We start from the raw sequence: 25,661 nt of genomic DNA, 5'->3' as shown, positions 1-25,661 counted from the left end.
GGAGAGGCCAAGTCTCCAGATGTAGATTCCCTGGCCAGAGGTGAAATCCAAACTCAGATCTGAGCAGGAACATCTCCAGCCATGGAGCAACACAACCCACAGCCTGAAAGCCATGGGCAGCTCAGCTCACCTCACCTCAACAAGATGAAGCTCAAACCTGGCAGGTAATTAAACCTGCTGCTTGATGACACTATTGAATGTGCTAATGAACAGTAGCAGGTATGAATGAGGGGTGGAAGATCTAAACCTGTGCTGAACAAGGAGTTCTGCTCAATCACACCTTGAGTCAATCAACGTGGCCCCTGGCTGCAAATGGGGTTTGGGGCTTGTGTTGCTTGGCACAGCTTTCTGGGGAAAAGTGTGGTCACAGCCCTGTATGGCCAGGCACCAGGATAAATTGCATTCCTGGCTCCCCACCTGTGCTAGCTATCTCTTTCTCCTTTCTCCTCCCTTTTCCTGAGCCCAGTGAAGCTCCTGAAACTGGACTTTGAAGATTAAGCCTCAAGCACCAAAGCCTCCTCCTTCTCCCTGCTGGGTTACTCCATACCACTGTTTTCCCATCTTGTGATGGTTCCATTGAAGCCAGGAGTCTGTGGATGCTCCTGGCAGACCCACATCCATGGCATCCCTCCAGACCTCTGTCATCAGATTGACACACTGATGACGGAGCCATCACGGCCAATCAGGGGTACCACACTGCTCATGGCTCTCCCCCAGCTTTGGGCTGATCTCCCAGACCACCCCACAGGGATCTGGGGCTTACAGCAGACGAAGCCAAGGAAAAAAATCCACTGTGGAAAAAAAGCTCTGGGCCAAGTGACTCAATGCACGTCATGTCAGGCAGGGCTTGGTGAGCAGCATCAGAGCTGGGCTGGTGGGGATGAGAATGTGGCCTGTGTCACGCCAGAAGCAAATGTCACCGGGGATGCTGGGACAGAATGCTGCCAGCACGCTGCCTGGGGCCAAGGGGGTCTCCTTCTGATAATACACCAAATCTCTCTCATTTTGCGTCAAACGCTGCTGCTCCTCTCTGTTTCCTGCCATCTGGAGCAGCCTGACACAGCCGGGTTCTGGCCAGTCCACACCAAGGCTGCACAGCTCTCGAGGGGTCCCAAGCCACATTCTGGGGCTCCACTGCAGGGACAAGGGATGGGCAGCAGGCAGGTCCCCCCCATCTGCATGCCAGGCCAGATCCGCGCTGGGAAGCAGCCAGGCTCAGGTTTCTCTAGGCTTTTCCAGAGCGAATTCCTCTGAAGAACTAATCCGTCAGCAAATTCTTGGGGAAGCAGTTGCAGCTGTGTGCAGGGGCCGGGGGCTCTCCGGCGGCCCCGAGGCGCGATGGCGAAGTGGTAAGGGACACTCCGGTCCCCAGTCTGCCCAGCGTCCCCTGCCAGCTCTATCAGCTCTATCCCCGGAAGAATCTCGCCGCTTTCGTGGGGCTTTCCCATAAGCCCCATCTAAGAGCAGGTCATATAACTCGGGGTCTGGAACCGAAGAGGCGGCAGGGGCTGCATTCCCGGGGGATATCCCCGTGCTGGCACGGTGCCACGTAAGAGCGGATCCCACCGCCCCGTGACCCGCCTGGCTCCCCCCCGCAGCACTCCCCGCAGTCCCTGCCTCCCCCCGGTCGTGCCCGCGGCGCTACCCCGCACAGGGGTGCGGGCAGGCGGTGCGGGCAAGAGGCTGCGGGGTCTCTGCTGCCACCTCCAGGGCACTGCTGGCCTCGGCCTCGTTCCCTTGCGGTGACACTGACCCTGTAGCTGGAGGCTGCAGATCCTGGGGCAATGCACGGACACCTCAGCTCCACCACCCCATTCCCCTGAAAGCTAAAAGCCCCACCAGGAGCAGAGCCTGGAAGCCCCCACCGCAATGTAGTGTCCTGAGGAGTTTGGGTACCTTCCTGGGATGTGGGGATCCTCTGTTCAGGCTGCCCTGTGTGCTCAGGGCTCTATGGACTCCCCAGATAGGTTGCTCCAGAGGGTGCTGCCAGCTCAGTGGCACCGTGCCCTCTGTTCTCTTTGCCACCCTCCCTTTCCCCAGCCTCCAGCAGTGCCAGCAGGGCTGGGATGCAGCCAGGGAAGGTGACCCACCACCAGTGCCCCAGCACCCCCTGCCACTGGGGATGGGCACTGGGGAGGGGGAGCCTGCCCGCTCTCCCCCTACAAGAGGCTGCCCGTTTCCAGGCGTCATTAAAGAGCAATTAGCTGGAAATTAAGCTGAGAACAAGTATTGATTAGCTCATTAAGGCTGGGGGAGCCGGCTGAGGCGGTAGGAATTGCTGCTGCTCGCCCTCATTATGGGCAAGGTTAAAGCTTGTGGTCGGGCAGCTCATTAAAGATGCCAGGGACCAATCGATGTCCCTAGCCCAGCGCCACCCAACACCCCCAGCACCCCTGGTGACGTCCAGCTGCTGCCTTTCTGGGACTGGCCCTTGACCTCTGTGATGAGCCATCTTGGGAAAGGACTGAGCATCCTTGCTCCCCTGCATCCACTGCTGCATCCTGGGCTCCCCTGCAGAGGCAGCGCTGTCACCTTTGGGCTTGTCAGCCCCCCAGAACTCACTGGCCAAGTGAGTTTTCTCTGCCCCCAACCAGGACACCCATGGAAACAGGTCCCTCCTGGCACAGTGAAGTGACTGAGTCTGTGGGCGCTCACTGCAGTGCTGCCAGTTCCAGGAGAAGACAGACACCACGGCTGGTTTGCAGGGCAGCATGCCAGACCTGCAGCCCACCAGACGTAAATTTGTCATGTCTCAGCCTAGCAACGCCAGCTTATGCAGGTGGGGTACAGACCAAGGGGATCTCAGGGATGGGGTAAAAGCAGCTGGGAGTATGGGGACTGGTGAAAGACATGCAGTGGCTCTGTGTGGCCAAGTACTGCCATGCCACCCTGCCATGTATCCCATCCCCACAGCTCTGGGGGCTCTTGGGCTGAGCCCAGCCCCTGCCTGGCCATTCACTCAGACCCAGCCGCCCCAAGCCCCTCTGCCTCTGGTACCATGTCCCTCCCATTCCCATCTCTGCCTCTTGTGGCCACAAGCAGCTCAGGGCCAACTCTCAGCCAGTGCACACATGGAGAGTGTCCCCACACAGCCTAGCGGTGTGTGTGGGACGAGGCAGGTGTCATCATTATTTTTGTTTTCTTTGCACTGCTCTGGAAATATATTGTGTTCTCAGATAATCCCGTTCAATTACACCACAATAAAACACATAATAAAAACGTAATTCATTTTTCCTGTGCGCTCCATCTCCCTGTGTCTTGGCAAGCTATTAAAAATTTGTCTTCATTTTTCTGGCAAGAGCCTTGTACCTTTTCATTTTTAATTTATGAGAGCAGAATAGCTACTGACAAGCCCTTATTGCACGGCGAGGGGCTGCATTATTTATAAGCCGCCAATGGCTGGCTCAGGGGAGATATTTGCAATATTCTGGAGCTGGGAGAAGGAGGGGGACAGACCCCTGACGTGCCTTTCCCAATCCACTCCCCCACCTTGGGTGGGTGCTTTGTGCAGATATTCTCCTGGCTGCTCCTTGAGGGGAGCACCCACAGCCTGGCCTCTCCCAGTCCCTGCCCGCTGGGAAAGCTGTGGCACAGGGTGGCTCTGGGCTGCCTGGCCCTTATCTCGCCACTGCTGCATCTGCCCATCTTGGGCTTAGCAGTGGCTCTCACTCCTCCATCCTTCAGCACAGGGCACTGCAGAGCATGGTTGCCTCCATCCCTCCTCTCCCTGCATGGACATCCATCACTCCTTCTGACTGCCCAGGTCAGACAGAAAGCTGAGGGGGGAGGCAGCTGCTGCCCGCAGCCTTGCCAGGGTCCTGCGACAGCAGCGATGTGCTCTCCAATGTGCTCTCTGATAGCCGTGCATAGAAAGTGGGATAAAAATAGCCCCACAGGAGAGGCAAGCACAGGACCAGGACCAGCATTGAAGGAGAGCGCTCTATGAGCGGGCTGGAAGAGGGGGTGTGAGTGTGGGCAGAGCCAGGGTGACGCTCTGGCCTCTTCAAACCAGCGACATCCAGGGCAGCAGCTTAGCAAAGCTCTCTGCACAGCAGCGAAGTCCAAAGCCGACTGTACTAAAAAAAGCCCTCCTGACAGCTGGATAAGCTTAAACACATGCCGGGCCAGCCAGAGCCACTGCAAAGGCAGTGGACTAGAAAACAGGGAGCAGAGTCCAGCCCTGGGGGGCACAGGGGCACCCAATAAGCCAACCTACCCCTCCCTCCTGCTCCCATCCTCACCCCAGTGGCAGAGCCTTTCCACCACATAGAAACTGGCAGCAACATGCTTCTCTTTGCTGTTGGTGTTTTGTATAAACAATCTGCCTTTATTGTTTGGTGTATATATAGGTACATTATATGTATATCAAAAAACCTAGAGGAAACCACAGTGCATTTAAAGCTATTTGAGAAGGTCCACCTGAAAGCAAGCAGTCCAGGAGAGGGTAGACTAACCCCTTGGGGGGAGCCCAGCCCTGAACAGAGATGGCATTAAAATGAGAATAAAAATGGAGACTCTGCTGGGATTAAAATGTGTCATTTGCTCCAGGGATGGAAGGAGCAGAAAGCCAGATTAAATCCCCAGAGCAGCCTGGAGGAGAGCAGAAGGTGAGCTGGGAGCACCCGCCTGGGCTGGGAGAGCCGCCCCCGCCCCAAATTCAAGCCACTATGTGCACTTCATCACTCACCCACAGCTATTTTGGGTATGGGGAGTTTTCCTCTCTGAAAGCTGCTCTGCCATGCCCAAGCACCACTGGGGACCACAGGGTGCTTATACAGGGGTTCTACCTTCAATTGCTGTGATTGTCTACTGCATCCTAAAGCTGGGGAGCACCATTTTCTTCCTTACTCCACAATTTTTCCTCTACCACAGCTCACGAGGTCCCTGGTGCTGCTGCCCACGTTCCCCTGTGCACTGCACACAGCTACAGGCACACAGAGGGTAAGCACAGGAGGAATGCACCGGGGTGCCAGCCAGGAGGTCCCCAGAGCAGGGCTGACCCAGGCATGGGGACAGGGTTTGGTGTGGTGCTGCATGGCTGCCGGCACCCTGGGAAGCAGGGCTGAGCACCTGGAACCTACGGAAACGCAACAGCCAAGGGAAAGCGGCGGCAACCCCAAAGGGATCCGAAGGGCGAAGCTCGGCAATTCGCTGGCCCGGCAGCTCCGTGGTACACATCTCGGCCGCCCCAGGACCCCCATTCAGAGCCCTTTGTTGAAGTAGACCGTCTCCAACCATGGGTCTTTCTTCCGTATCTGATCTTGGACATCAGGCTCCAAGCTGCTCACGGCCATGGAGCTGCCAAGGGGACACAGATACAGAGGATGGAGGGGATACTGGTGGCCTCAGCTTGGAAAACCACCTGCTGTACCTCTTGGGGATGCTGTTCCCATGGCACAGTGCAGACCCTTGGGTCTGCACTGCTGTGTGTGCGCAGAGACGTGTGCACGGGTTCAAGCCTCTGACCACTCACAGAAGCAAAACAATCTCTTGGGACTCAGAAAGCACAAGGAGCCCACGCACCCCTGCCTACACCCCAGCCCTGCCCCATGGGAGCCACACGTGTAGGCGAGGTGTTTGTCTGTACCTTTTCTGCGGGAAGAGTGCGCAGCACAGCGGGGTGGCGAACACCAAACTGGAAGGGAAAGACAATGAAAGGAGAAGCTGGGCTGCATAAATCTCCCACACCCACCCATGTCCTGGTCCCACAGCAGCAGGAAGGCAGCCCAGAACTGTGCCAGATGCTCAGCCAGGAAATGGATACAGAGATGCCCTCTCCAAGCTCCAGACCCTGCATTTGGCTCCCGAAGTGGGACAAGTCTGTCCCATCAGTGTGGGAGAACAGCAATGCTGAGCCTGAGCCCATGGCAAGCTTGAGAGACATTAAGATGGAGCAAAACAGCTCCCGGCCCCAGGACCTCATATCCCATCCTATCTGCTGGGGAGCTACCAGCCTGACTGAGCTCTGGCATTCCCCCAAGAAACTCCGGGGCAGTTCTCACCCTGCCTGCCAAGCAGAGACCCCAGTAGCACTGTCCCCTATACCTGGGCTCAGTCTGTGCCCAGGGCAGTGCCACCCATGGGTGGAGAGTGACTTACCATAATCCCACCAGGCCGACCTGCAGGGGAGCGTTCAGGTACGGGTACCGCTGCCAGGGAGAGGCTTTGTGTCAGTGCGGTGAACAGGGTGGAAAGGTGCCTATTTTCTGATGGTGTGCCAGCTCCAAGGGGTACCAGCGATGTGACAAGCTCAAGGGGTGCTCCTATGCTCACCCTCCCATCCCAGGACCCCTAGTACCTTCAGGAAAGCTCTCTTCTCCAGCATGTTCATGATCACTGGTGGGATGGCTGAGGCAAAGGGGAAATAGATGAGCCCTCAGTGCTCACAGGCCCCCAGCAGCAGTGGGACCCCATCCCATGCTGCCAGGGACCAGCTGTAGTCCCCCAGCACAGATGGAGGAGAGAACACTCACCCATGGCTGGGGCTGCCATGCCAATGCGGGACACCACCACCTGGAAAATGGCCTTCTGGGCTGCAGCTGTGGATTCTCCTAGGCGGTTCCCATTCTCATCTGTGACTGGGATCCCCAGCTTGAGCTCTCTGCAGGGAGAGAGGCAGTGAAGGGGCCCCAGGGCACAAGGGTGGGGGGATCAGGAGACAAGGCAGGTGCATGTCTCCAAGGGAAGCTGGCATCCTCCTGTATCTCCATCCAATGCCTGCATAATAAACTGCGGGGGATCTCAGCTGGACTCACATTCACACTTGGGAGTGGTCCTCAAGAGGGCTGTATGGGGATGCAACCAGGTGTTTGTACCCTCAAGCCAACCCCCCAGGCTAAGGGATGAGAGCAGGGCCAGCAAGGGAAGTCCCTGAGTTCCCTGCCAGTACCTGGTGACCCCTGACATGACCCCAAGCACCCCAGCCCAGCCCAGGGGCTCACCTCTGCCTCATTAGTGGGATGTTGATGCAGTTGGCAGCTGCCACAGCCGCAAAAGGCACGTACCGGCCGATGATGGCTGGCAAGTGCTGGGGGGAAAAGCAGGAGGATGTAATGCAGAGGGTCTGGGGGCAGAGCTGGCTGTTCCCAGGTCTGCAACCATCCTCCTGGAAGACCCTGTGGTGTCCCAGCCCCACCGGAGAAAAACATTCCCTCCTCCCCTGGAACTCCCAGCCAGTAAAAGCTGCACAGCCCAAAGGGTGTGGGGGGGTCCCGCATCCCACCCCAGGCCTGGACAGAGGCTGACTGGTGAAAGAAGCCTGGAGAGATGCAACTGGAGCAAGGCTGGAGGGACAGGCCATCTCCACAGCCTTCACTCAGGAGAGCAGTTGTCTTGCGTGGGTGACCCCATCAAGGCCCTTTTCTCCATCTTCTTCCCCACCCCAGGTGATGGGGTGAATCTGCTGATCAGCTCAGAGCTCAGGGAGATCCCATGGGAAGGGTCCAGGTGCCCCACCCATGATGGCCAAGGGTCACCTTACCTTGGTGAGAGATTTGAGCCCCAGTGCTGTGACAACTGCCCCCGTGGTCGCACTCACATAGGCTGTCCCCAGCTGGCTGCAAGAGCAGGAAGTGACACCCATAAGCCAGGATCCCCTCATCCCAGTTCCCCCTCCAAAGGGGACAGCATGCCCTTCAAGAGCACCAGGAAACCTGAGTTCCTTTCCCAGCTCTACCACTAACTCTGACAGCCCCACTGGTGTCCAACTCTGGCTGTGCCAGGTCCCCATCATCCTCTCTCAGAGCTCCCTGCTATTCAAGGAACTGTTCAAGGCACATCCCTGGCATTTTGGGGTATCCCAAGAACCTGGTCAGAGGGATGCTTACCTGGGGGTAATGGGTGCATCCCCACTGCGGTTGGTGTAGTTGACAACGGCATTGAAGGACTGGTTGACCCACTGCCAGAACAGCACAGCCGGTGTGGTCCTGCCAGAGAGAGAAGGGTGTTGGTGGCACTGGGGGATGCCACCTGTGCTCCTACAGCACTAGTGCACCGTGGGGTGTGGGACATGTGTCCCCTCCTCACCCCAGGGCCTGGGAGGGGCATCCTCCTGGCCCTGGGGTGAGGAAGGGACGGGTACCTGTAGAAGGTCAACATGCAACCGGTGATGGTCATGTTCATGGGGACCTGAGCAGACATGCGTCCCACAAGGAGCATCTTCTCACCCGTGTCAGGGTGGAAAGCTGAATCGTAGATGTACTTTGCCCGCCAAAGCTGATCCTCTGTCAGCCCTGGGGGTACTGTGCCCGCCCTGCCAGGTAAGGGTAGTACCTGTTGAAAGACCCTCTGCCAGCATACGTGCCCTACTTGGTCCCCCACAACCTTAGGGAGCAGCCAGGCAGTTTGGGGGGCTGGCTTTGGCTGGGGGGACGGTCATTATAGCTTTCATTCCCACCTCTGGGGATGGCCCCAAGGTTGTATCCTGCCCAGGAGCAGTGCCGAGGGTACACCCACCCTCTCCCCGGGTACCTGTAGTCCTCCACCACCCGTCGGGCTTCCTCCAGTGTGGCCCCCGAGAGCAGCAGGTTTCGGGGGTCTGTCACCATGAAAAAGTGCTTGGCCCGGCCCTGAAAGGTGCTCTGGTCCCATCGGGGCTCACGGATGTTGATGGTGGCAGGCAAGGATGGTGGCATCTTCTGGCAGGGTGGGACTGAAAGGATTATGTGGGATGTGGTGCCTGTGAATCCCCCGACAGCCCTGTTGGGGCAGCGTTGGAGCTCTCCCAGCCTGGGGGGACAAAGGGGTGAACAGGGAGCCTCTTTGTAATGGAGCTCAGCAGGGACCCCCGAGGGCACCCACCAGATGGGGCAGCTCGTGGGTGGTGCGACCCCACCACTGCACACTGCGATCTGTCAGTGGGAACCCCCCGAACGGCCACCAGAAGTCACGGACACCCCCCCACCCAGGTAGGGCACCCCGGTCACCGGTGGGGGACGGGGACCCACCACTTCGGGGCTAGAGCTGCTGCCAGCAGCGGGAGAGCACGGAAGGGCACGGGACGGAGGAATATCCCCCGGGGAATGCACCGCCACACCCCGCACGGCGCTATTTCCGCGGCCGCCCCTCCCCGCGAGAAGCGGCGCTCAGCAACCTCCCACCCCGCGCCGAGCATCCCTCCCGCCACGCGTGACATCCCGCGCGTAAGGACCCGGGGCACCCCCCGCACTCACGGCTCCCGGGGCAGCGCCCGCCGTGCCCGCGCTGCCGCCACCGCCCTGCTCCCGCCCGGCGCGCGGTGACGTTCGGTCTCGTCACGGGGGGGCGGCCCCGCGGCGGGCGAGGCGGGGCGGGCGCGGGGGGCGGCGGGGACCACGCGTGACCGGGGCCGGCGGCGGGGGGAGCGGTACGTGCCGAGCCGCACGCGGCGCCCACGCGCGGGAGCGCTCGCGCGTGGGCGTGTCCGTGGGCGCTCACGTGCATGCCCGTGGCCGCGCGCGCGTGTGCGCGCTCACGTCGGCGCCTCCGCGCTCGCTCGGGTGCTCGCGTGTGCGCGTCTTCGCACGTGGGTGTTCACGTGCGGTCTCCGCGCGTCCTCGTTTCAGCAGCCGCGCGCGCGCGTGTCCGCGGGCTCGCGCGGGTTTCGATGCCCGCGCCCCGCGCGTGCCCGTAGCGCCGCGCTCGCACCCGCCGCGTTGGCGTCCACGCGTGGCGCGGCGGCTGCGCGGAAGCGCGCGCGGGGCCGCGCCTCCGCAGGAGTGGGCGCCGGCCCGAGCGCTGGGCGGTGCGTGCGGGCACACGCGTGTGTGTGAGCGGGGCCGTGTCCACGCGCGGGCGGCGCTCCGCGGGGTCTGTGAGTGCGGGGCAGGGCACGAACACGCATGCCGTGGAGGTGCGAGTGCATGGGGTGCGTGTGCCTGTGGGTGCGTGTCCCCACGCCGGCCGTGCCCCCCCAGCCCCTCACCCCGGCGTTGTCGGGGGGCGCTGCCCCGGGGCGGCCCCCCCGCGCCGGCCCCCGCCCCCGCCGCCCCCCCGCCGCCCTCCCGCAGCCCCCCCGGCCGCCGCGTATCACCTGAAACCGCCGCGGTGTCGGGTTCGCGCTGGAGGGGCCGGGCCCCTCCGGGAGGTCCGGGGGGTCATGGCCGATCGGGGGTGGAAGCATTCCCCCCTGGGGAGGGGGACGCGGGGGGACACCGGCTCGCATCACCGGAGTTAGTGGAGCGGGGGGACACTACATCTCTCCTCCCCTGGCCGTGCCTCAGTTTCCCCCGTGTGGCTCTGGCATGCTCCGCGCAAAGGGAGGAGGTGAGGGGGAACACCACATTCCTTACCCCACGCAGCCTCGTGGGGGGACGCGCCCCCGGGGCACCCCCACGCCCTGCCCGTGGCGGGGGATACGCACGGGGCTGCCCCACCCCGCCAGCTGCAAGGCCAGCCCCGGCCGCTCTCGATTGACAGCTCCCGCACCCGATGGCCGCGCCGGTCCCGCTGGGAAAGCCAATCCCCGCGGGCGGGGGGGCCGGAGGCGGTGCTGCTCCCCGGCCTCGCCATCCCCCCCGCGCTGCTGCCAGGTGTCTCTTTCGCAGGTGGCACCATGGGGACAGGTGAGGAGGGCACGGGACGAGGGGGAGGGAGCGACGGCGGTAGGGGGGTCCCCTGCACCCCTTCGAGGAGGGGGGACCGGCGGCTGATGCTCGAGAGGGGCAGCGGGTGGGTGCCGTGGGGGGCTGGCAGCAGTGGGGACACCAGAGTGTCCCCTGAGCCGGGGCCATCACTTATTTATTGAGGTCAGGCTGGGGCGAGCGGGGGACGAAGCGGGGGGGTGCACCGTGATGGCGTTTCACCCACGCCTGGAAAATCCCCGCAGGAACTGCCGTAGGGAGCAGCGCACCCATCTCCTGCCCTACGTCACTGGGAATCTAGAGGAGCCCTAGGGAGGGTGGGGAGTGGCCGGAGGGGTCAGGTCCCGCTTTCTGGTGTAAAGCTGATGTCCCTGTGTCCCCTCTCCAGAGCCTTTCTGGATTTATACTGCCAAGTAAAGCCCCTTTGCACCCCCTATTCCGGATTTGCATTGCTAGGTAGAGCCCCTTTGCACCCCAGCATCCTCTCTCCAGGGCAGGGCAGCCTGTTCCCACACCCCCATGGTGTTACCCAGGAGTCATGCAACAGTTCGACCCCGAGGACACTATAGGACGGGAGGGGATTGGGCTGGAGAGGAGGTCACGAAGCTCCTTCTCCTTCCAGGCTGTGCTGCTGGACCTGGGACCTGTCCTGCCAGCACCATTCACCCACGCCAGCTGTCCCCAGCATCACGCTGCTAAAAGAGAGTGGTGCCCAAGCCTGGGCATGTGCTGCTGGACTATGCCATGTCCCCCGCTGGCTGACGGGCAGCCCTGGCCCCGTGAGGACACAGCCAGCCCTGAGCCAGACGCCGGGACGCCGGAGTGCCCAGCACCACCATGGCCCAGGACTGGGAGGCGGTGCTGTCGGGGATGACGGCGGGCAGCCGGTCGCAGAGCTCCAGCAGCGAGGCCAGCCTGGCTCCCCGCTTTCTCCTCAGCAAGCAGAGCCGCCTGCTCAATGGGACCACCCGGAGCACTCGCGCCACCTCCCCCATGGGCCGTGTCATCCTCATCAATGCCCCCATCGAAGGTGCGTGGCGTGTCCCAGCCCTCCACCCACCCCTATGGCCAGGAGGGCTGGGACAGCAGGGTTCCATGGGTCTGGGGGCAGGGAGGGCTGTCCAGGGACTGGGGATATCCCCAGTAAGAAAGAGCCATTGCTCACACTGAGCCTGGGTGACTCATCCATTCCCCTGTCCCCACAGCCAGCAGCAACGAGAGTGACATCATCAATGCCATCACGGTGGAGAAGAGTGCGGATGGCAAACTGGGCTTCAGTGTCCGTGGTGGCTCTGAGCATGGGTTGGGCATCTTTGTCAGCAAAGTGGAGGAGGGCAGTGCTGCCGGTAAGAGGGACAGGGCAAGAGACACCAGTGGGGATAGGTATGTGCCAGCAAGACCCTCTCGAGAAGGTCACATTGACATGGTGCCACAGCGACAATGCCACCCTTCACGGTGGAAAGCCACCATCTGCTCCCTACTGCCTTTTGGCCATGGGGTTTTCAGGCTGCCCCCTGAGAAGAGCAGGAAACAGGAGTAGGCAGCTGTGTGCCAATTGCTCTGAGCTCCATCCCCAAGCCACAGCGAGGTGGCAAGCCACCCATGCCTGCCATTGTCTCAGTATGATTGTCAGGCATCCCCACCTCTGTTCCCATGGGGTTCAAATGAGGTCGAGGACACATTTAGGGAGGGGTTGCCAAACAAGGACATCAGTGCCAGTCAGGTACCCACCTGAGCTGTGTGCCCCTCGCAGAGCAGGCTGGGCTGTGTGTTGGTGACAAGATCACAGAGGTGAACAGCGTGAGCCTGGAGAACATCACCATGAGCAGTGCTGTCAAGGTCCTCACCGGCAACAACCGCCTCCGCATGGTGGTCCGGCGGATGGGCCGTGTGCCAGGAATCAAGTTCTCCAAGGAGAAGACAGCATGGTGAGCGGGGCCAGCACCCCAAAACCCAACCCCTTGGAGGGCATGGCAGAGAGGTCTGGTGGGGAATGCTGGATGACAGAAGGATCCAGAGCTGGGGGAACCCCAGGGTGGGGGGCATCAGAACTCTCTAGCAAAGGTTGGGAGAGACCAGGGTGAGGTGCAGAATGAGATAGGAAGGTCTGGAGCAGGCAGGGTGGGTGCAAGCCCCATCGTAAACATCCCCCATCCCCATCACTCTCTTCCACTGGGTAACACCAATGGCCCCATCCTGCTAGAAGATGAGAGCCAGATCCCCAAGCCCCCCTACACTGTGCCCATTCTCCAGGGTGGATGTGGTGAACAGACGCCTGGTGGTGGAGAAAAGCGGCTCAACGCCATCGGAGAGCGGCTCCGAGGATGGGCTGCGGCGCATCGTCCACCTCTACACCACCTCTGATGACTACTGCCTGGGCTTCAACATCCGTGGTGGCAGGGAGTTTGGCCTCGGCATCTATGTCTCCAAGTACGGCTGACCCAGGGGGCATGAGGGGGACACAGCGCCCCAATCTGTGCTGTGCCCACACTGGGGCTCAGCACCGCCTCCCTGGCTGAGCTCCCCACCCTCAAAAGACTGTGGGCACCACCACCAAGGGTGCTGGGGCATGGGGCCTCTCACGTGGAGGTGCGGGGCAGGAGCAGAACTCTGACAAGGGTTGATCCCATGCTGTTCCCTCTGTGCCTAGGGTGGACCCTGGGGGGCTGGCAGAGCAGAATGGCATTCGGGTGGGAGACCAAGTCCTTGCAGCCAATGGAGTCAAGTTTGAAGACATAAGCCATAGCAAGGCAGTGGAGGTGCTCAAGGGGCAGACCCACATCATGCTCACCATCAAGGTACCTGCACCCAGGCCTATGGGATGCTCGGGTGAGGCAAGGGTTGGTGTGTCCCCATACTGGCGCTGCCCCAGCTCGGCTCGGTGCCCGTGGGGCTGGTGCAGCTGCCGGCTGGTTGGGTTTCAGGTGGGTGGGAAGGGGCGATGCATTATTCATGGCTGGCACCGGATCGGGTTCGCTGGGACAGCCGGCATTCACTGACCCCCTTGTCCTCTTCCCCTGTGTGTAGGAGACAGGCCGGTTCCCTGCCTACAAGGAGTTGGTGGCCGAGTACTGCTGGCTCAGTCGCTGTAAGGGCAGTGCCTTGCGGGTACTGGCAGGGACGCGGGGCTGGGGCGCAGGGCTGTGGTTGGGACCCCCATGCAACTGGTGTCTTGCCACTCTGGGGAGGGAGAATATCCACATGCCATGGGATCCCATGGCCTTGGAGAGGGCATAAGGCCCCCTATGCCACAGCCAGCAGCCCTGTGATCTCGCAGGATCCTACATGTCCCCATCTTTGGAGAGGACATGATGATCTCTATGCAGTGGCCAGCAGCCCACTGGTCCCCATTACTCTGTGGGACTCCACATGTCCCTTGTCAAGAACGCAGAACTCTCCATGTGCCTGCCAGCAGCCCTGCAATCCCCACGGCCCTATGAGTCCCCACACGTCCCCTGTTTTGGGGGGGATGTGGAACCCTTGGTGGCCCACAGTGTGTCACACTGTGTTCACGCTATGCCTTTGCAGTGACCAACGGGCAGCTGCAGCAGTTGTCTCAAACCTCAGAAACCAGCTCCTCCATCTCCTCCTACTCCTCGGGGCCAGCACCAGGGACAGTAAACGGGCTGGGGATGGCTGCCCCAGGGCCCCCAGCCCGCACCGTGGATGTGGCCATCTCCACGGAGGATGGGCCGCGGCGGAGCTGGGTGCGGGAGCGCGCCGAGCGGGCCATGCAGACTGAGCCAGCCGCTGAGGGGCTGCCGGAGATGCGGCGCACGGTGCGGCCCCCTGAGCTGCTGCGGGACACGGCCATCCGGGGCCAGGGCACCCGCGAGACCCCCAGCACTCACCCACGCCGGACCTTCACCCACTCACCCAAGACAGCACTGCTGCTGGCGCTGAGCCGGCCACGGCAGCCCATTACACGCTCCCAGAGTGACCTCACCGTTGCTGGTAGGCACTGGGGCATAGCCCCACACAATGGGAGTCACCCCTGGCTGGTGTCCCCCTTCAACCCTTCACCCCCAGCCCTGGGAGTCTCACAGCTCAACCCCTGCCCCACTTGGAGTGAGTCTCCTGCTCAAGCATCCCGTAGTCCCTGACCCACATGGATACCTGGACCCTACTCCTGGACTTCCTACAGTCAAACTCTCTGGTCCTTACTCTAGAACCCTATAGCCCATATGGACCCCTGACTACTAACCCTGGGTATCCTATAGCCCCACATAGCTGCAACCCTGTCCATGGGGCTTACCAGGCACCCCAAAGCCCAGCCCCAAGTCCCCTGGAGCCCTACTGCACCCCACAGCAGGACTCTTTCCCAGTCAATGTCTCCCAGTAGCCCCTCCAATCCCCCAAAGTTCCCTGCCTCCAAACAAGGTTTGGGGTGGCATCCCCTGGCCTCTCCAAAGACCCCCTCTCTCTGTCCACAGAGGAGAAGCGGAAGAAGGAGAAGCCAGATGGACAAGGGGCACGGGGAGCTCCCCCAGGGCTGCACCGGTCCAAGACCCTTGTCAACCTCTTTTTCAAGGGGGGCCGTGCCACCAGCCAGAGCTGGGCCCTCCCAAGCCAGGAGGCTCCTACCTCTGACCGCCGGGCACGCACTAAGTCCCCAGGGCGCTCCGATGGGGACAGAGGTACTGGACTGGGTGACAGGGCAGAGAGGGACTCAACCTGGGACTGGTCCCCCCTTGTATGGGCCTGTTGTGGCATCCCTGGCATGGAGGGGGCACAGGGAGCGGTTCCTCAGGCATCCAGTTTTGACAGTGGGCAGCGATGTTGCTGACTCCCCTGGGTGTTCACCGCTCTCCATCTCCCTTGCAGTAGGTGCTGTGCAGAAGTTTGTCATCCGGAGCCTGAAGCGGGGTAACGGGGGTGCCCGTGTGCCCAGGGGGGTGTGGGGCAGGCTCTGCATGTGCCTGGCCCTGTGCTGTGTGTGTCTGTCCCACTCTGGTGTGGAGTGAGCTGTTGGGGTGGGGGGCATGGGGAGTTTTCTGGGCTGCCTGGGGCAGTCCTTGCCCCGCTGGCCACCCCTCCTTGATGTGCCTCCCCAGAGAAAAGCCAGCGTGCCAGCATCCTGGGCCCCACGGGCATCACCAACCTGCAGCCCAATGGCAGCGATCCTGAGGCCCGGCTCCCGCACATCCAGGAAACCGCCACACGCCTCCTCAGCCCCGACGAGGTGACAGCCGTGCTCCGCCACTGCTCCCGGGTACGCACCAAAGGCAGAGCACAGGCAGGGAAGTGCTGCCACCCTGGGCTCATCCCTGGGAAGCTCCTGCATCCCAGGGGCATGGCGAGCACTATGTGCCCACATTGAGCTCTGGGAGGTAAACTGAGGTGGGAGGGCAGGGCATCCATCCACTGACACCCCTCCTGTGTCTGCAGTACCTGCACGAGGGCAGTGTGGAGGATTTGGTGCGGCCACTGCTGGCTATCCTGGACCGGCCTGAGAAGGTCCTGCTGCTGCGGGATGTGAGGTGAGTGCTGCTGGGAAGTATCTTAGTGTACCCCAATACTGCCCAGCATGATGTGTGATCAACCTAGACTCTCAGACACACTCCTCAGCCCTGATCATGCTCCATCCCAGAGGCTGCCACAACCTGTCCTCCCTCTTTGCCTTGGCAGGAGTGTGGTGGCCCCCACAGACCTGGGCCGGTTTGACAGCATGGTGATGCCCTTGGAGTTGGAAGCCTTTGATGCCCTAAAGAGCCGCTCAGGTGGAGCCCAGCCCCCCCAGGGACCTTGAGTGGGGGGAGGTAGTGGGCAGAGGTGAGTGGGGCTTGGGGGTTGACTGGGAGCTCTTCCTGACCGCAGTGCGCTCACCTGCCCTCCGACCAGCCCACCATGATGTCCCCCCCAAGAGACACCTCATCACACCAGTGCCTGGTGAGTGCCACCCATGGACAGCCAGGACACCAGGCTGCCTGTGGAGCCCCTTACTGGATGGAAAGGATATAGGGGCAGTTTAAGAGAGGAGAAAGGGAGCTGGGATGCCTGGGTGCAGGGAGTCCCAGGGAAGAGGGCACCTGGTGTCCCTGGGTGTTGGGAAGACCTGGAGCAGCATTATCTGTAGATTCTAGGTGCCAAGGAGTCTTGAGGAGGAGGATTTGGAGTACCTGGAGAGAGCTGGGGTCTGGGGGTCCCTGGATGTCAGATGCCCTAGGGAGGGGAGCTGGGGAGTCTGACTATCTGAGGAAGATTTGGGGTACCCAGGGGATGCCTGTGTGGCAGGGGTCATGGGGAGTGGGGCTGCAGGGGTCCAGGGGGAACCTTGGGTGACAGGGGTCCCAGGGAGCAAGGCTGGGGGGTCCTGGAGAGATCCCTGAGCCCCTCTCGTTTCAGACTATCGGGGCGGATTCCTGCTGAAGCCGGCAGGAACCCCAGAGCTAGAGGAAGCTGGGGAGCAGCAGGCAAGCCCAGCCCGTCCAAGAGCATCCCCCAGCCCCCGCCGGCTTCACCCCCGCACCTACACCCCGCTCCCCGACGTGCCAGTGGATGCCTATGCCTGCACTAGCCGCCCCCTGCCCACCCTTGGCCCCGGGCCCCCCAACTGGCTGCTGGCTGAGCCCCCCCCAGGCAAGAGGCACGGGCGCTCACGCAGCCCCCGGGCCACCTGGCGCAAGGAGTCCTCTGGGACGGCACCTGACAGAGGGGCCGAGGTGCTGGGGAAGCCCCGGCGGGCACGGGCTTCTCTTTCCCCTCTCTTTGGGAGGACAGGGGGTGAGGCGGAGGCTGGAGCAGCCATCAATGGCCCCGAGGATGCCAGCAGGGAAGAAGAGGAGGAGGAGTATCGTCTGCTCACTGTCACCCTCTCCAAGCTGAAGCACTCGCTGGGTGGGTGGCACACCAGGGGACCCCAGGGGTGGGACAAGGACCCTTTTTCTGGCACCAGCATCACTGGTATGGGTGGCACCCTCTTGACAAGGGTCAAAACCCAGAGCACTCCTCCAAAACTAGAAGGGGGGGAAAAGCTGCTCCAGCCCCTCATCCATGTAGGACCTACCAAAACAGGGTAGGATGGAGGTGCAGCTGCCCAGGGGAAGGCAGTGCCATGCCTGTGAGCGGGCGGGGGTCCCAGCCTACCCGGGTGCGAGGATCTTGCGGCTCCTTTGCAGGGATCAGCATCTCCGGTGGCATCGAGTCAAGGGCACAGCCAGTGGTGAAGATTGAGAAGATCTTCCCTGGTGGAGCCGCCTTCCTCAGTGGCATCCTCAAGGTACAGGGGAACCTTGGGGGAGCCAGCACATGCCATGGGGTGGAAAGACATCCAGACACCCCCATCCCTTGGTACCGCTGGGTTGGTGGCAGTCCCCAGGCACTCCGAAAGGAGCTGCACTTCACCCTGCTGTCTTCCCTTGCGGGAGCCAGGCCGGACAGGAGCTGGTGTCGGTGGACGGGGAGAGCCTGCAGAACGTCACGCACCAGAAGGCTGTGGACATCATCCGCCAGGCCTACCGCAACAAAGCCAAGGAGCCCATGGAGCTGGTGGTGCGGGTGCCTGGAGCATCCTCAGACTGATGCTGTACCTTCCCTTCAAGGAGCCATCCCATGTTCCAGAAGAGCCAGATGGCTTATTTCTACACTGAGCTGTGGCTGGTCTCAGCATAGCCAGAGGGTGGGAGAGCCAGACCCGCCTCAAGGGCACAGAGCAGCTGCCCACTGCAGGACCCAAAAGAGAGCACCACTGGCAACACAGGAGATGGACAGATGGCCCCTGACCCCTCTCTGGACACACAGACACAGTCCTGAAAAAAACACAGCCAGGGGCTTGTTTTTTAATTGCCGTTTCTGGGTGGTACATGGGCGAGCCAGGCTCTGGGAACGAGACACGACTAGAATAAAGTACAAAAATCCCCCCCTGGAGCCAGGGGTGACCAAGCCACAGCGGGGCACAGACAGACTTTTCCTTTGGTTTGATCCCTGCTCGGTGCCCAGCTGGGCTCCCCCCCTCTGCCCACCCCGGGGGTGTCCCCAGAGTGTCCCCAGCTGGCACACGCAACATTGCACCTCTCTCCCCTGGCAGGCTGGGCATCACAGGGGCATGGGCTCTTTTGGGGGGGCAGGAAACAGAGGGCTTCTGGGGGCAAGGGCATGGGAAAGGCACTGAGGGCAAACTGCCCCGTGGCAGGGGTGAGGGGGCACAGACTGGTGGAGTGTGAGCTGGGAGAGGGTGATATGTTTTGGTAGGTCCTATAAAAATAGAGTTATTTAAAATGGCACAGAAACGAATTCCCTGACAAACACACAGAGGGGCATGAAGGAGGCTGGCATGGGCAGAGACAGGGCACATGCCAAGTGACTGGGTGACAGTGCCAGCAGGGACGAGAGGGAGGGGACAAGCCAGCCCTCCCCCTACCCAAGGTGACCCTGGCTGAAGCCAGCACCACTAATCCCCAGGCACTAAGAGGATCAGCAGGAACCAGTTCCGGGCGGCCCCAAGGCCGGGACTCAGCACCCACCTGACCTCACATCTCACGGGCACCCCTCACTGCAGTAAGCACTGATGCACCCTCACCCCAAAAGCTCCATGCTGGGGAGGGGACAGCACCTGCAGTCCCCTCTGCCTCTTCACAGTGCCAGCAGTCTACAGAGCTGAGGGGAGAGCAGGGGCCCTCCACAGCCCAACAGCTCCCAAAATCACAGGGGCTGGAGGCCCCTCTAGCCCTCCAAACATGGGGTGAAGGCAGGCAGCATCTCAGATCTCGGTGGCCGTGATCTCCTCAAAGGGTGGGTCAGGGGGATCACAGGGTTCGGGCAGAGGGTCCTCGCCCTGAAGCCGGAGATGCTGGAGCCGCTGCTCCAGCCGCCGGTTGCGCCGGTACATCTGGATGTAGCTGTATTGCAGCTGCTTCTGGTAGCGGATGACCCGCTCTTTCTCACCCTGCCACGTGCCACGTTCCTGCTCGAAGGCATCCCGCTGCTCCTGTCCACGCCGCCGCTCCAGGGCCACCTCCGCACGCAGCCGCTCCAGCTGCCGCCGCAGCCCCGCGCTGCCCCGCGGCTCCTCGCCGGGTGGGGGGCATCCCTCGCCAGGTGGGGGGCACCCTTCGCTGGGTGGGGGGCATCGCCCACGGGCGGCTTCCCGCAGCCCCACCACCTCCTGCTCCAGCCGGCCGGCTTTGGCACGGAAGAGGTCGGCCTCGCTCTTGCGGCGTTGCAGTTCGTTGGCGCAGACCTCCAGCTCCAGCGCCTTGAGGCGGGCGGCCTCCTGCAGCCCCTGTGCCCGCCGCTCGCCTGCCTGCAGCTGCGCCCGTGCCTCCCGCAGCTGAGCCCGCAGCCCCAGCAGCTCCGCGCCCCGCTGTGCCAGCTCCGCCTGCGCCTCCTTCAGCTGCTGCTTCAGCAGAGAGATCTCCCCTGACTTCTGGCACACCTGTGGGGACAATGGGGCTCAGACACTGGCCAGGAACCCCTGACCACAGCCTGCACCCCCTGACATGCCTGGTGCTGCCAGATGACTCACCTCCCACTTGGTCTCCTCCAGCCGGGGTGCCAGCTCAGTGCGCTCCCGCTGGAAGGAGGCGCAGCGCCGCTCCAGCAGCTCCCGCTCCTGCAGAAGCTGGGCCAAGTCCTCCTGCAGCTGCTTCTTCTCCTGCTGCAGCTGCAGCACCTGGAGCTGCAGGACCTGTTGCCCCCGCTGCGCCGCGTGGGCTGCCTGCCGCGCCTGGGCCACACAGCGCTGCCGCAGCCCTTCCAGCTCCTGCTCACACCGACGCTGCTTCTCCTCATACACCTGGGCCATAGGATGCACAGGTGCTGGAGAGGCAGCACAGCATGCCCCCACTTCTGTTGTCCTCTCCAAGATCGGCATCACACAGAGGGGGCAGTGCATCTCCCCCAGATAGAGGAAGGGTCCAGGAAGTGTGGTACACACCTCCTTGTGCCCCTCTATCCCTCTGCATGATGGGCCCCCCATGTCAGCACTCCCAGAGCCTACAGGGCTCCCTCAGCCCCATCACCAGCAGGGAGAAGCCACAAGTCTCAGGCTCATTCAAAAAAGGGTACCCCAAGATAAAGTACTCCAGTCTATACAACTAGCCCCATGGGCCATACAAGACCCTCCCAGGGACTATATAGGACCATTCAGCTGGTGAGAAAAACCCACATACCCAGATCCACAGGAAAAAGCACCCCCTACAAGAGTCTGTAAAGGGTCCCTATTCCCAGCCAAGGGAATTCCCATGCCCCAGGGAGGGAGACAAGAACAGGACAGGGGGACATCAGGGACATACCTGGCAAATGGCCACCTCGTTCTCGTCCAGGCTGTCACGCAGGAGCCGCAGCTCGGCCTCCCTCTCCCGTAGCTTTTCCTCCAGCTCCCGCACCAGCATGGCCTCCTCACCAGGCAGAGGTGAGCGCCCGCAGGAGCCACTCTCTGAGGAGGGCCGGCCTCGGCCGCTCAGCGAGCCTGTGCTCTTGCTGGAGGACGAGCGCCCGCTGTCCGAGTTGGAGGGGCGGCAGCCCACCGGTGGATCAAGGGGGCCATGGGGGGTGGTCGGCAGAGCACCCACCTCTGGGTGCTGGCTGCAGCCCGTGCTGTAGGTGGGCAGGCTGGAGAGGGAGTTGCGTCCAGAGTCTGAGAGGGTGCTGGCACGGCAGCTCAGAGAGCCAGGCTTTTCAACACCCAGCAAGTGGGTGAGGCTCACCTGGCTCTCCGAGAGCCCCAGGCGTGTGCCTGGCTGGGCACTCCGAAGCTTGGATACCACTGGCTTGAAGGCCATGGGGCGGATCAGGGTTTTCTCCACATTCTGTCAGGAAAACAGGGGAGAGTGAGGGGTTGAGGAGGACCCACCACCCTCAAGAAAGGCTGCCTTGGATTGTGATGAGGGGTGCTCCCAGCCCAGATGCCTTCACATCCCAAAGAAGACAAAGGCCAGTCACCACTCACTCCACCCCTTTTCCATGGGGTGCCCAAGTGGGTTCCCCAAACCCCCTGGCACAGAGAGGACATTAAGAGCATGGGGACCACCACTTCCCAAAGGACACCATAAGTGTGGTCATGTGACCCCAGTTCATACATCTGAGCCAACAGTCCCAGCATGGCATGGGGAGTAAAGTCAAGACCCCAGCACCCACCCACCCTGCTGCTGCCCCCCCCACCTCTTCCAGCTTGCCAGAGACGGGGATGAGCTTGGGGGGCGGCCCTCGAAGGTGATCACTTGGTGCTTGGTCATCACGGAGCTCATCTGAGTCACTGCAGGGGCTAGCAGGAGAGGAGGCATCAAGCCAGTCACCACAGAAGCCACCGTTGGCATAGGAGTGGGTGACGATGGGCACAGACACGCGGGGTTCCTCAGGAGTGGCCTGGAGCAGCCCCTCCTGCTTGCAGAAGGTGGTGGAGGGATCCCCATCACAGGGCTGGCTGGTGTGGTCATGGCGAGGCCGGACGGGCAGGAGGCTGCCCACACTGCCCATGGTGGCAGGGGGCGAGCAGGCAGCGGCACGGAGCTGTGTGGCTCCCTCAGCAGCAGCCTCAAGGGGCACTGGCAGAGTCTGCACGATGGCCATGACGGGGGGGCCCCCGGCAGGCAGGGGCACACGGGCAGCCTGCAGGCAAGGGAGACAAGGTATTAGAGCTGTGGGTACCACCGGCCGTGCCCCACCGGATGTCAGCATCCCCAGCTGGGCACAAGGGCACTCCCAGGTTCCCAGCCACCATCCCCTAACTTGTGGGCATGGGCTGGCCCAAGGGGAAGCAGTCAGAAGGAGATGCCAAATGAGCCAGAACAAAATCGGGATTAGTTGGAGGAGCAGTACCAGCACCCCCCAAGTTGTGCTCAGCACCCCAGTGGAGAAGCGTGGGGCTGCCAGGGGCTGTGGGGTGCTGGTAGCACTGTAGGGCAGCAGTGATGCGGTCCTGCCTCCTGCCATGCCCTGGCGTGACCCTGCCATGGGAAGCGTGCCAAGACTGGAGGCGAATCCCGAGAGGCCTGCAGAGAGCAGGCTCATGTGCAGCCTGCCGCCTGCCTGCCCCATGGCACCCACCAGTGCAGCCCTGCAGAGAGTGAGGGACAGACTCACACTCCAGTGTCAGCCACCTCCTCGGCCCCACAACCCTCACCTCTCTGCAGTGACCCCACAGAGGGTGCCCCCCACCCCCAACCATCCACAGTGGGGCACAAGGTCCCCTGGAGAGGGCAACCAAGGGGGAAGTTGTCTGGTGGGCACCAGGCTCTTTCCCAGCCTTAACACATGGGGGCTTGTTCCCATCCCCTCCAGTTGGGGGGCTCTGCTAGTGCTCTGCTGTGACCTCCGTGCCCCCCCTGCTCCAACCCATGCCATACGCCTGCGTGACGGGAGCCGGCCGACAGGCCAGATCCATCCCCCGCTGCCTCATTGCATCTCGCACAGGGCTGCGGCTGGCACAGGGCACGGGCGGGGGGGCCGCTGCCCGCACGGTCTCTCCCGCCGAGCTGTCACCTGAAATCAATCTGCCTGCCAGCGCGAGCAGCGGAGAGATGCCGGCGAGCCAGCCCCCCCCGCCACCGTCACCCCCACCGGCACGTGCCATCTCCAGGCACCGTGACCTCACACCATGCTCCTGAAACCCTTGGGTGGGAAGATGGGTGACCCCCACCACTGGCTCCGCTCACCTCGCCAGCCGCTGCCCATCCGTCCGGTCCACTCAGGCCTCCACACCATAAACACGGCTCCGCCGGCCCCTGGAGCAGGAAGGAGGAAGAGGAGGGGGTCAGGGCACAGAACGGCAGCAAGGGTTCCTGTGTCCCCGCTGCCTCCCCGTCCAAGCCCCCCCGGCTGGCGGGGCCAGGGCAGATGGTGCCAGCGTGTCACTGAGGGTGGCAGGGGAGCCCGGCGTCGGGTGCGCTGTTCCAGGGTGGAACCCTGGGTGGGCTGCGGTTACCCCGGGAGGGGGGTGGGGACAACAGCCCGCCATGGGGACCTGCTGCTGCCGGAAGAGCAGGAATAAGGGATCAGGACCCCCAGAGGGACATCTCATGGCCCGCCAGCGGCAGGCAGCCAAGGCGCAGTACCCCACCCCAGCGAAACGCCCCTGGGACGTGCGGGTCAGGGGGACGGACGCCCCCGGGGACAGTGGGGCCCCACACAGCCCGGAGGGGGCACTGCCTCTGACGGGGCCCTGCCAAGCAGGTGGTGGGAACAGATTCCATCTTCTCCCTCCCGCCAGCCCTCGGGTCCGCCGAGAGGGTCCCACCACTGTCCGGGGAGGGAGGGGCTGCCCAGCCGCCCAGGAAAACCAGTCAGCAACTGGGGTGGCGTCACCACCAGCCACTCCGGCTGGACCACAGCGTTGCCGGATCCCACCGTTCCAACCCCGAAATGTCAAGGGAAGGCTCGGCCCCTGCTCAGCCAGATCCCCACTCTGAGCAGCTGGGGGTTCTGGGCCCCCAGGGATCCCCATGACTCGACGGCACCAAAGGACCACTCCAGAGCAGGGGGAATCAGCCCCTCGTCCCTCCCCACACACCTGGCACATGTGGGATGGACACCCTCCATGCCCAGCTGTGCCCCTCTCTGGTTCCCCCAGCATCCTGAGGTTCCTTCGATGGTGTTGCTCCCCTTGTCCGCTCGGAGCCACTCCGCCCCACTGAGCCCCACAGCACCCAGCCTGCCCCACGGTGCTTCCACCCACCCCAACCCCACAGCATCCTGAACCGCCCCAAGGCGCCCGTGAGCCTCGCTGCCCCACAGCTCCCCCACAGTGCCCTAAACCGTCCCCAAAGTTTTGCGACACCCCCAAAATGCTCCACGGCACTCCCGGGCCTCTGCTGCCCCACACCTCCCCGAAGTGCTCCTAAACCACCCCCAAAGTGCTGCAAAAGACCCCCAAAGTGCTCCACAGCGCGCCTGGGCCTTCACTGCCCCACAGCTCGCCCTTAAAGCACCCCCAAAGTGCCCCGAGAATCCCTCAACTGCCCCAAAAACCCTCTGGGCCTCTGCACTCTCAGGGCCTCCCCACGTGCTCCTGAAACACCCCCAAAGCACCTCACGGCGCCCCAGGGCCGCCGCCGCCCCCGCAGCCCCCCAGAGCGCCCCGGACCCCTCCAAATCGGCCCTGGGGGCCCGGCCCTACAAGACCCCAAGTCCCGGCAGCTCCCCCCGAAGCGCCCTCCAACCCAACTCCCCGAAGCGCCGCCGCGGCCGCCGCGCCCCCCTGGCCCCGCGGGACCCCCGGGCGGCCCCGGCCCGGCCCCCGCACTCACCGCGGCCCCGCCGCCGCCTCCCGCGCCGCGCCGCGCCCCGGCCCCGCCCCGCCGCGGCCCCGCCCCTCCTGCGAGGCCCCGCCCCGCCGCGAGGCCCCGCCCCCCGCGGGAAGGGGCCGAGGGGACCGTGGGGTACGTGGGGCACCCCCCGCGCGGGCCACCCTCGCCCGGTACATTCCCAGTCACCTCCGTTCCGGGGTATTCCCAGAGCTCATCTGCTTCTTTGCCCCAGCCAAGCCCCCCAGGTCGGGGCTCTTCACCTCCAAAGCACCCCCAGGCCTTTGGGATGAAGGTCGCTCTCGAGCTTATGCCCCTCTCACTCTTCCCCAATTATTCGGTGAGCTCAGCACTCTGCTAAGGGGGCTGGGGGGCTCTGCTCCACTTGACATTGCACCCCCCCTCTCCATGAGATGTTAAAGGTAATGCCACCCCCCAAACTTTCGGAGACCCAAACTGGGAGAAATAAAATAAACCCTCACCAACTCACCCACCCCAGGGAGTCATGGGTGCCCACCCGTCCTCCAAAGCCCGGGGTCACCCAGGGTCCCCCCACAGGCTCAGCTCCTCCATCCCCTCCCAGCCCCAAGGAGAGATGGGTGGGAGATGGGGGTCCTGGGCCCACTGCTTCACTTCCACGCCAGAGCCCCACGACAACATCTGACCTGAGTAAGACTGGAGAAAGGGGACCAGTGAGCTGGAGGGGGCCCTTGGGTTGAGGAGGTACACCCACACACACCCCGCACTCCACACTGCCATGCAAATCCTGACTCAGCTCTGCTCTCCCATCTTACCTCCGCTTCCCCAGGACCATCCTCAACCATTGCCCCCAGCCTGCCCCGTAGGTGCTCACATCTGCACTGACAGCACTCAGGGGTGCTCTCTGGGAGAGCAGGTGCACCCCGGAAACCCAGGGCTGGGT

At 62.8% G+C, this 25,661-nt stretch overlaps 3 protein-coding genes across 9 annotated transcripts; 1 reads left to right on the top strand and 2 right to left on the bottom strand.

Moving 5' to 3' along the window:
* Nucleotides 1–4,304: 4,304 nt before the first annotated feature.
* SFXN3 (sideroflexin 3) lies at nucleotides 4,305–10,141 on the bottom strand. Of its 4 annotated transcripts, none has more exons than XM_051800007.1 (11): nucleotides 10,010–10,141; nucleotides 8,470–8,636; nucleotides 8,081–8,251; nucleotides 7,827–7,925; nucleotides 7,481–7,556; nucleotides 6,942–7,027; nucleotides 6,474–6,601; nucleotides 6,299–6,348; nucleotides 6,100–6,149; nucleotides 5,588–5,635; nucleotides 4,305–5,298 (listed from the first exon to the last, which is right to left on the bottom strand). In XM_051800007.1, exons 1-11 carry the CDS (start codon nucleotides 10,139–10,141, stop codon nucleotides 5,202–5,204), a joined length of 1,104 nt encoding a protein of 367 aa, XP_051655967.1. In that variant the 3' UTR covers nucleotides 4,305–5,201. The 4 variants fall into 4 exon arrangements, with proteins under 4 accessions (XP_051655967.1, XP_051655964.1, XP_051655966.1 ...); XM_051800004.1 differs by having other exon boundaries at nucleotides 8,470–8,727; nucleotides 10,010–10,101; XM_051800006.1 differs by lacking the exon at nucleotides 10,010–10,141 and adding an exon at nucleotides 9,171–9,292 and having other exon boundaries at nucleotides 8,470–8,650.
* Nucleotides 10,142–10,214: 73 nt separating this feature from the next.
* Nucleotides 10,215–18,332, top strand: PDZD7 (PDZ domain containing 7). 3 transcript variants are annotated; one of them, XM_051799957.1, is made up of 17 exons: nucleotides 10,215–10,541; nucleotides 11,182–11,589; nucleotides 11,765–11,905; nucleotides 12,313–12,487; nucleotides 12,813–12,989; nucleotides 13,210–13,357; nucleotides 13,587–13,647; nucleotides 14,088–14,513; nucleotides 14,993–15,196; nucleotides 15,384–15,425; nucleotides 15,614–15,771; nucleotides 15,948–16,039; nucleotides 16,188–16,279; nucleotides 16,377–16,448; nucleotides 16,905–17,396; nucleotides 17,678–17,778; nucleotides 17,931–18,332. In XM_051799957.1, exons 2-17 carry the CDS (start codon nucleotides 11,397–11,399, stop codon nucleotides 18,078–18,080), a joined length of 2,724 nt encoding a protein of 907 aa, XP_051655917.1. In that variant the 5' UTR covers nucleotides 10,215–10,541; nucleotides 11,182–11,396; the 3' UTR covers nucleotides 18,081–18,332. The 3 variants fall into 3 exon arrangements, with proteins under 3 accessions (XP_051655917.1, XP_051655918.1, XP_051655919.1); XM_051799958.1 differs by lacking the exon at nucleotides 15,384–15,425; XM_051799959.1 differs by lacking the exons at nucleotides 10,215–10,541; nucleotides 11,182–11,589 and having other exon boundaries at nucleotides 11,769–11,905; nucleotides 12,318–12,487.
* LZTS2 (leucine zipper tumor suppressor 2) lies at nucleotides 18,311–24,769 on the bottom strand. 2 transcript variants are annotated; one of them, XM_051799997.1, is made up of 6 exons: nucleotides 24,743–24,769; nucleotides 23,153–23,221; nucleotides 21,660–22,106; nucleotides 20,792–21,307; nucleotides 20,023–20,292; nucleotides 18,311–19,932 (listed from the first exon to the last, which is right to left on the bottom strand). In XM_051799997.1, exons 3-6 carry the CDS (start codon nucleotides 22,065–22,067, stop codon nucleotides 19,258–19,260), a joined length of 1,869 nt encoding a protein of 622 aa, XP_051655957.1. In that variant the 5' UTR covers nucleotides 22,068–22,106; nucleotides 23,153–23,221; nucleotides 24,743–24,769; the 3' UTR covers nucleotides 18,311–19,257. The 2 variants fall into 2 exon arrangements, with proteins under 2 accessions (XP_051655957.1, XP_051655956.1); XM_051799996.1 differs by lacking the exon at nucleotides 24,743–24,769 and adding an exon at nucleotides 23,734–23,783.
* Nucleotides 24,770–25,661: the final 892 nt, after the last annotated feature.

Source organism: Manacus candei, unplaced genomic scaffold (assembly GCF_025592945.1).
Source record: "Manacus candei isolate 608988 ecotype Guabito, Panama unplaced genomic scaffold, ASM2559294v1 h1tg000050l, whole genome shotgun sequence".
Lineage (NCBI taxonomy): Eukaryota > Metazoa > Chordata > Aves > Passeriformes > Pipridae > Manacus > Manacus candei.
Note: the sequence above shows the minus strand (reverse complement) of the source record. Positions and strands in the feature narration are given on the sequence as shown.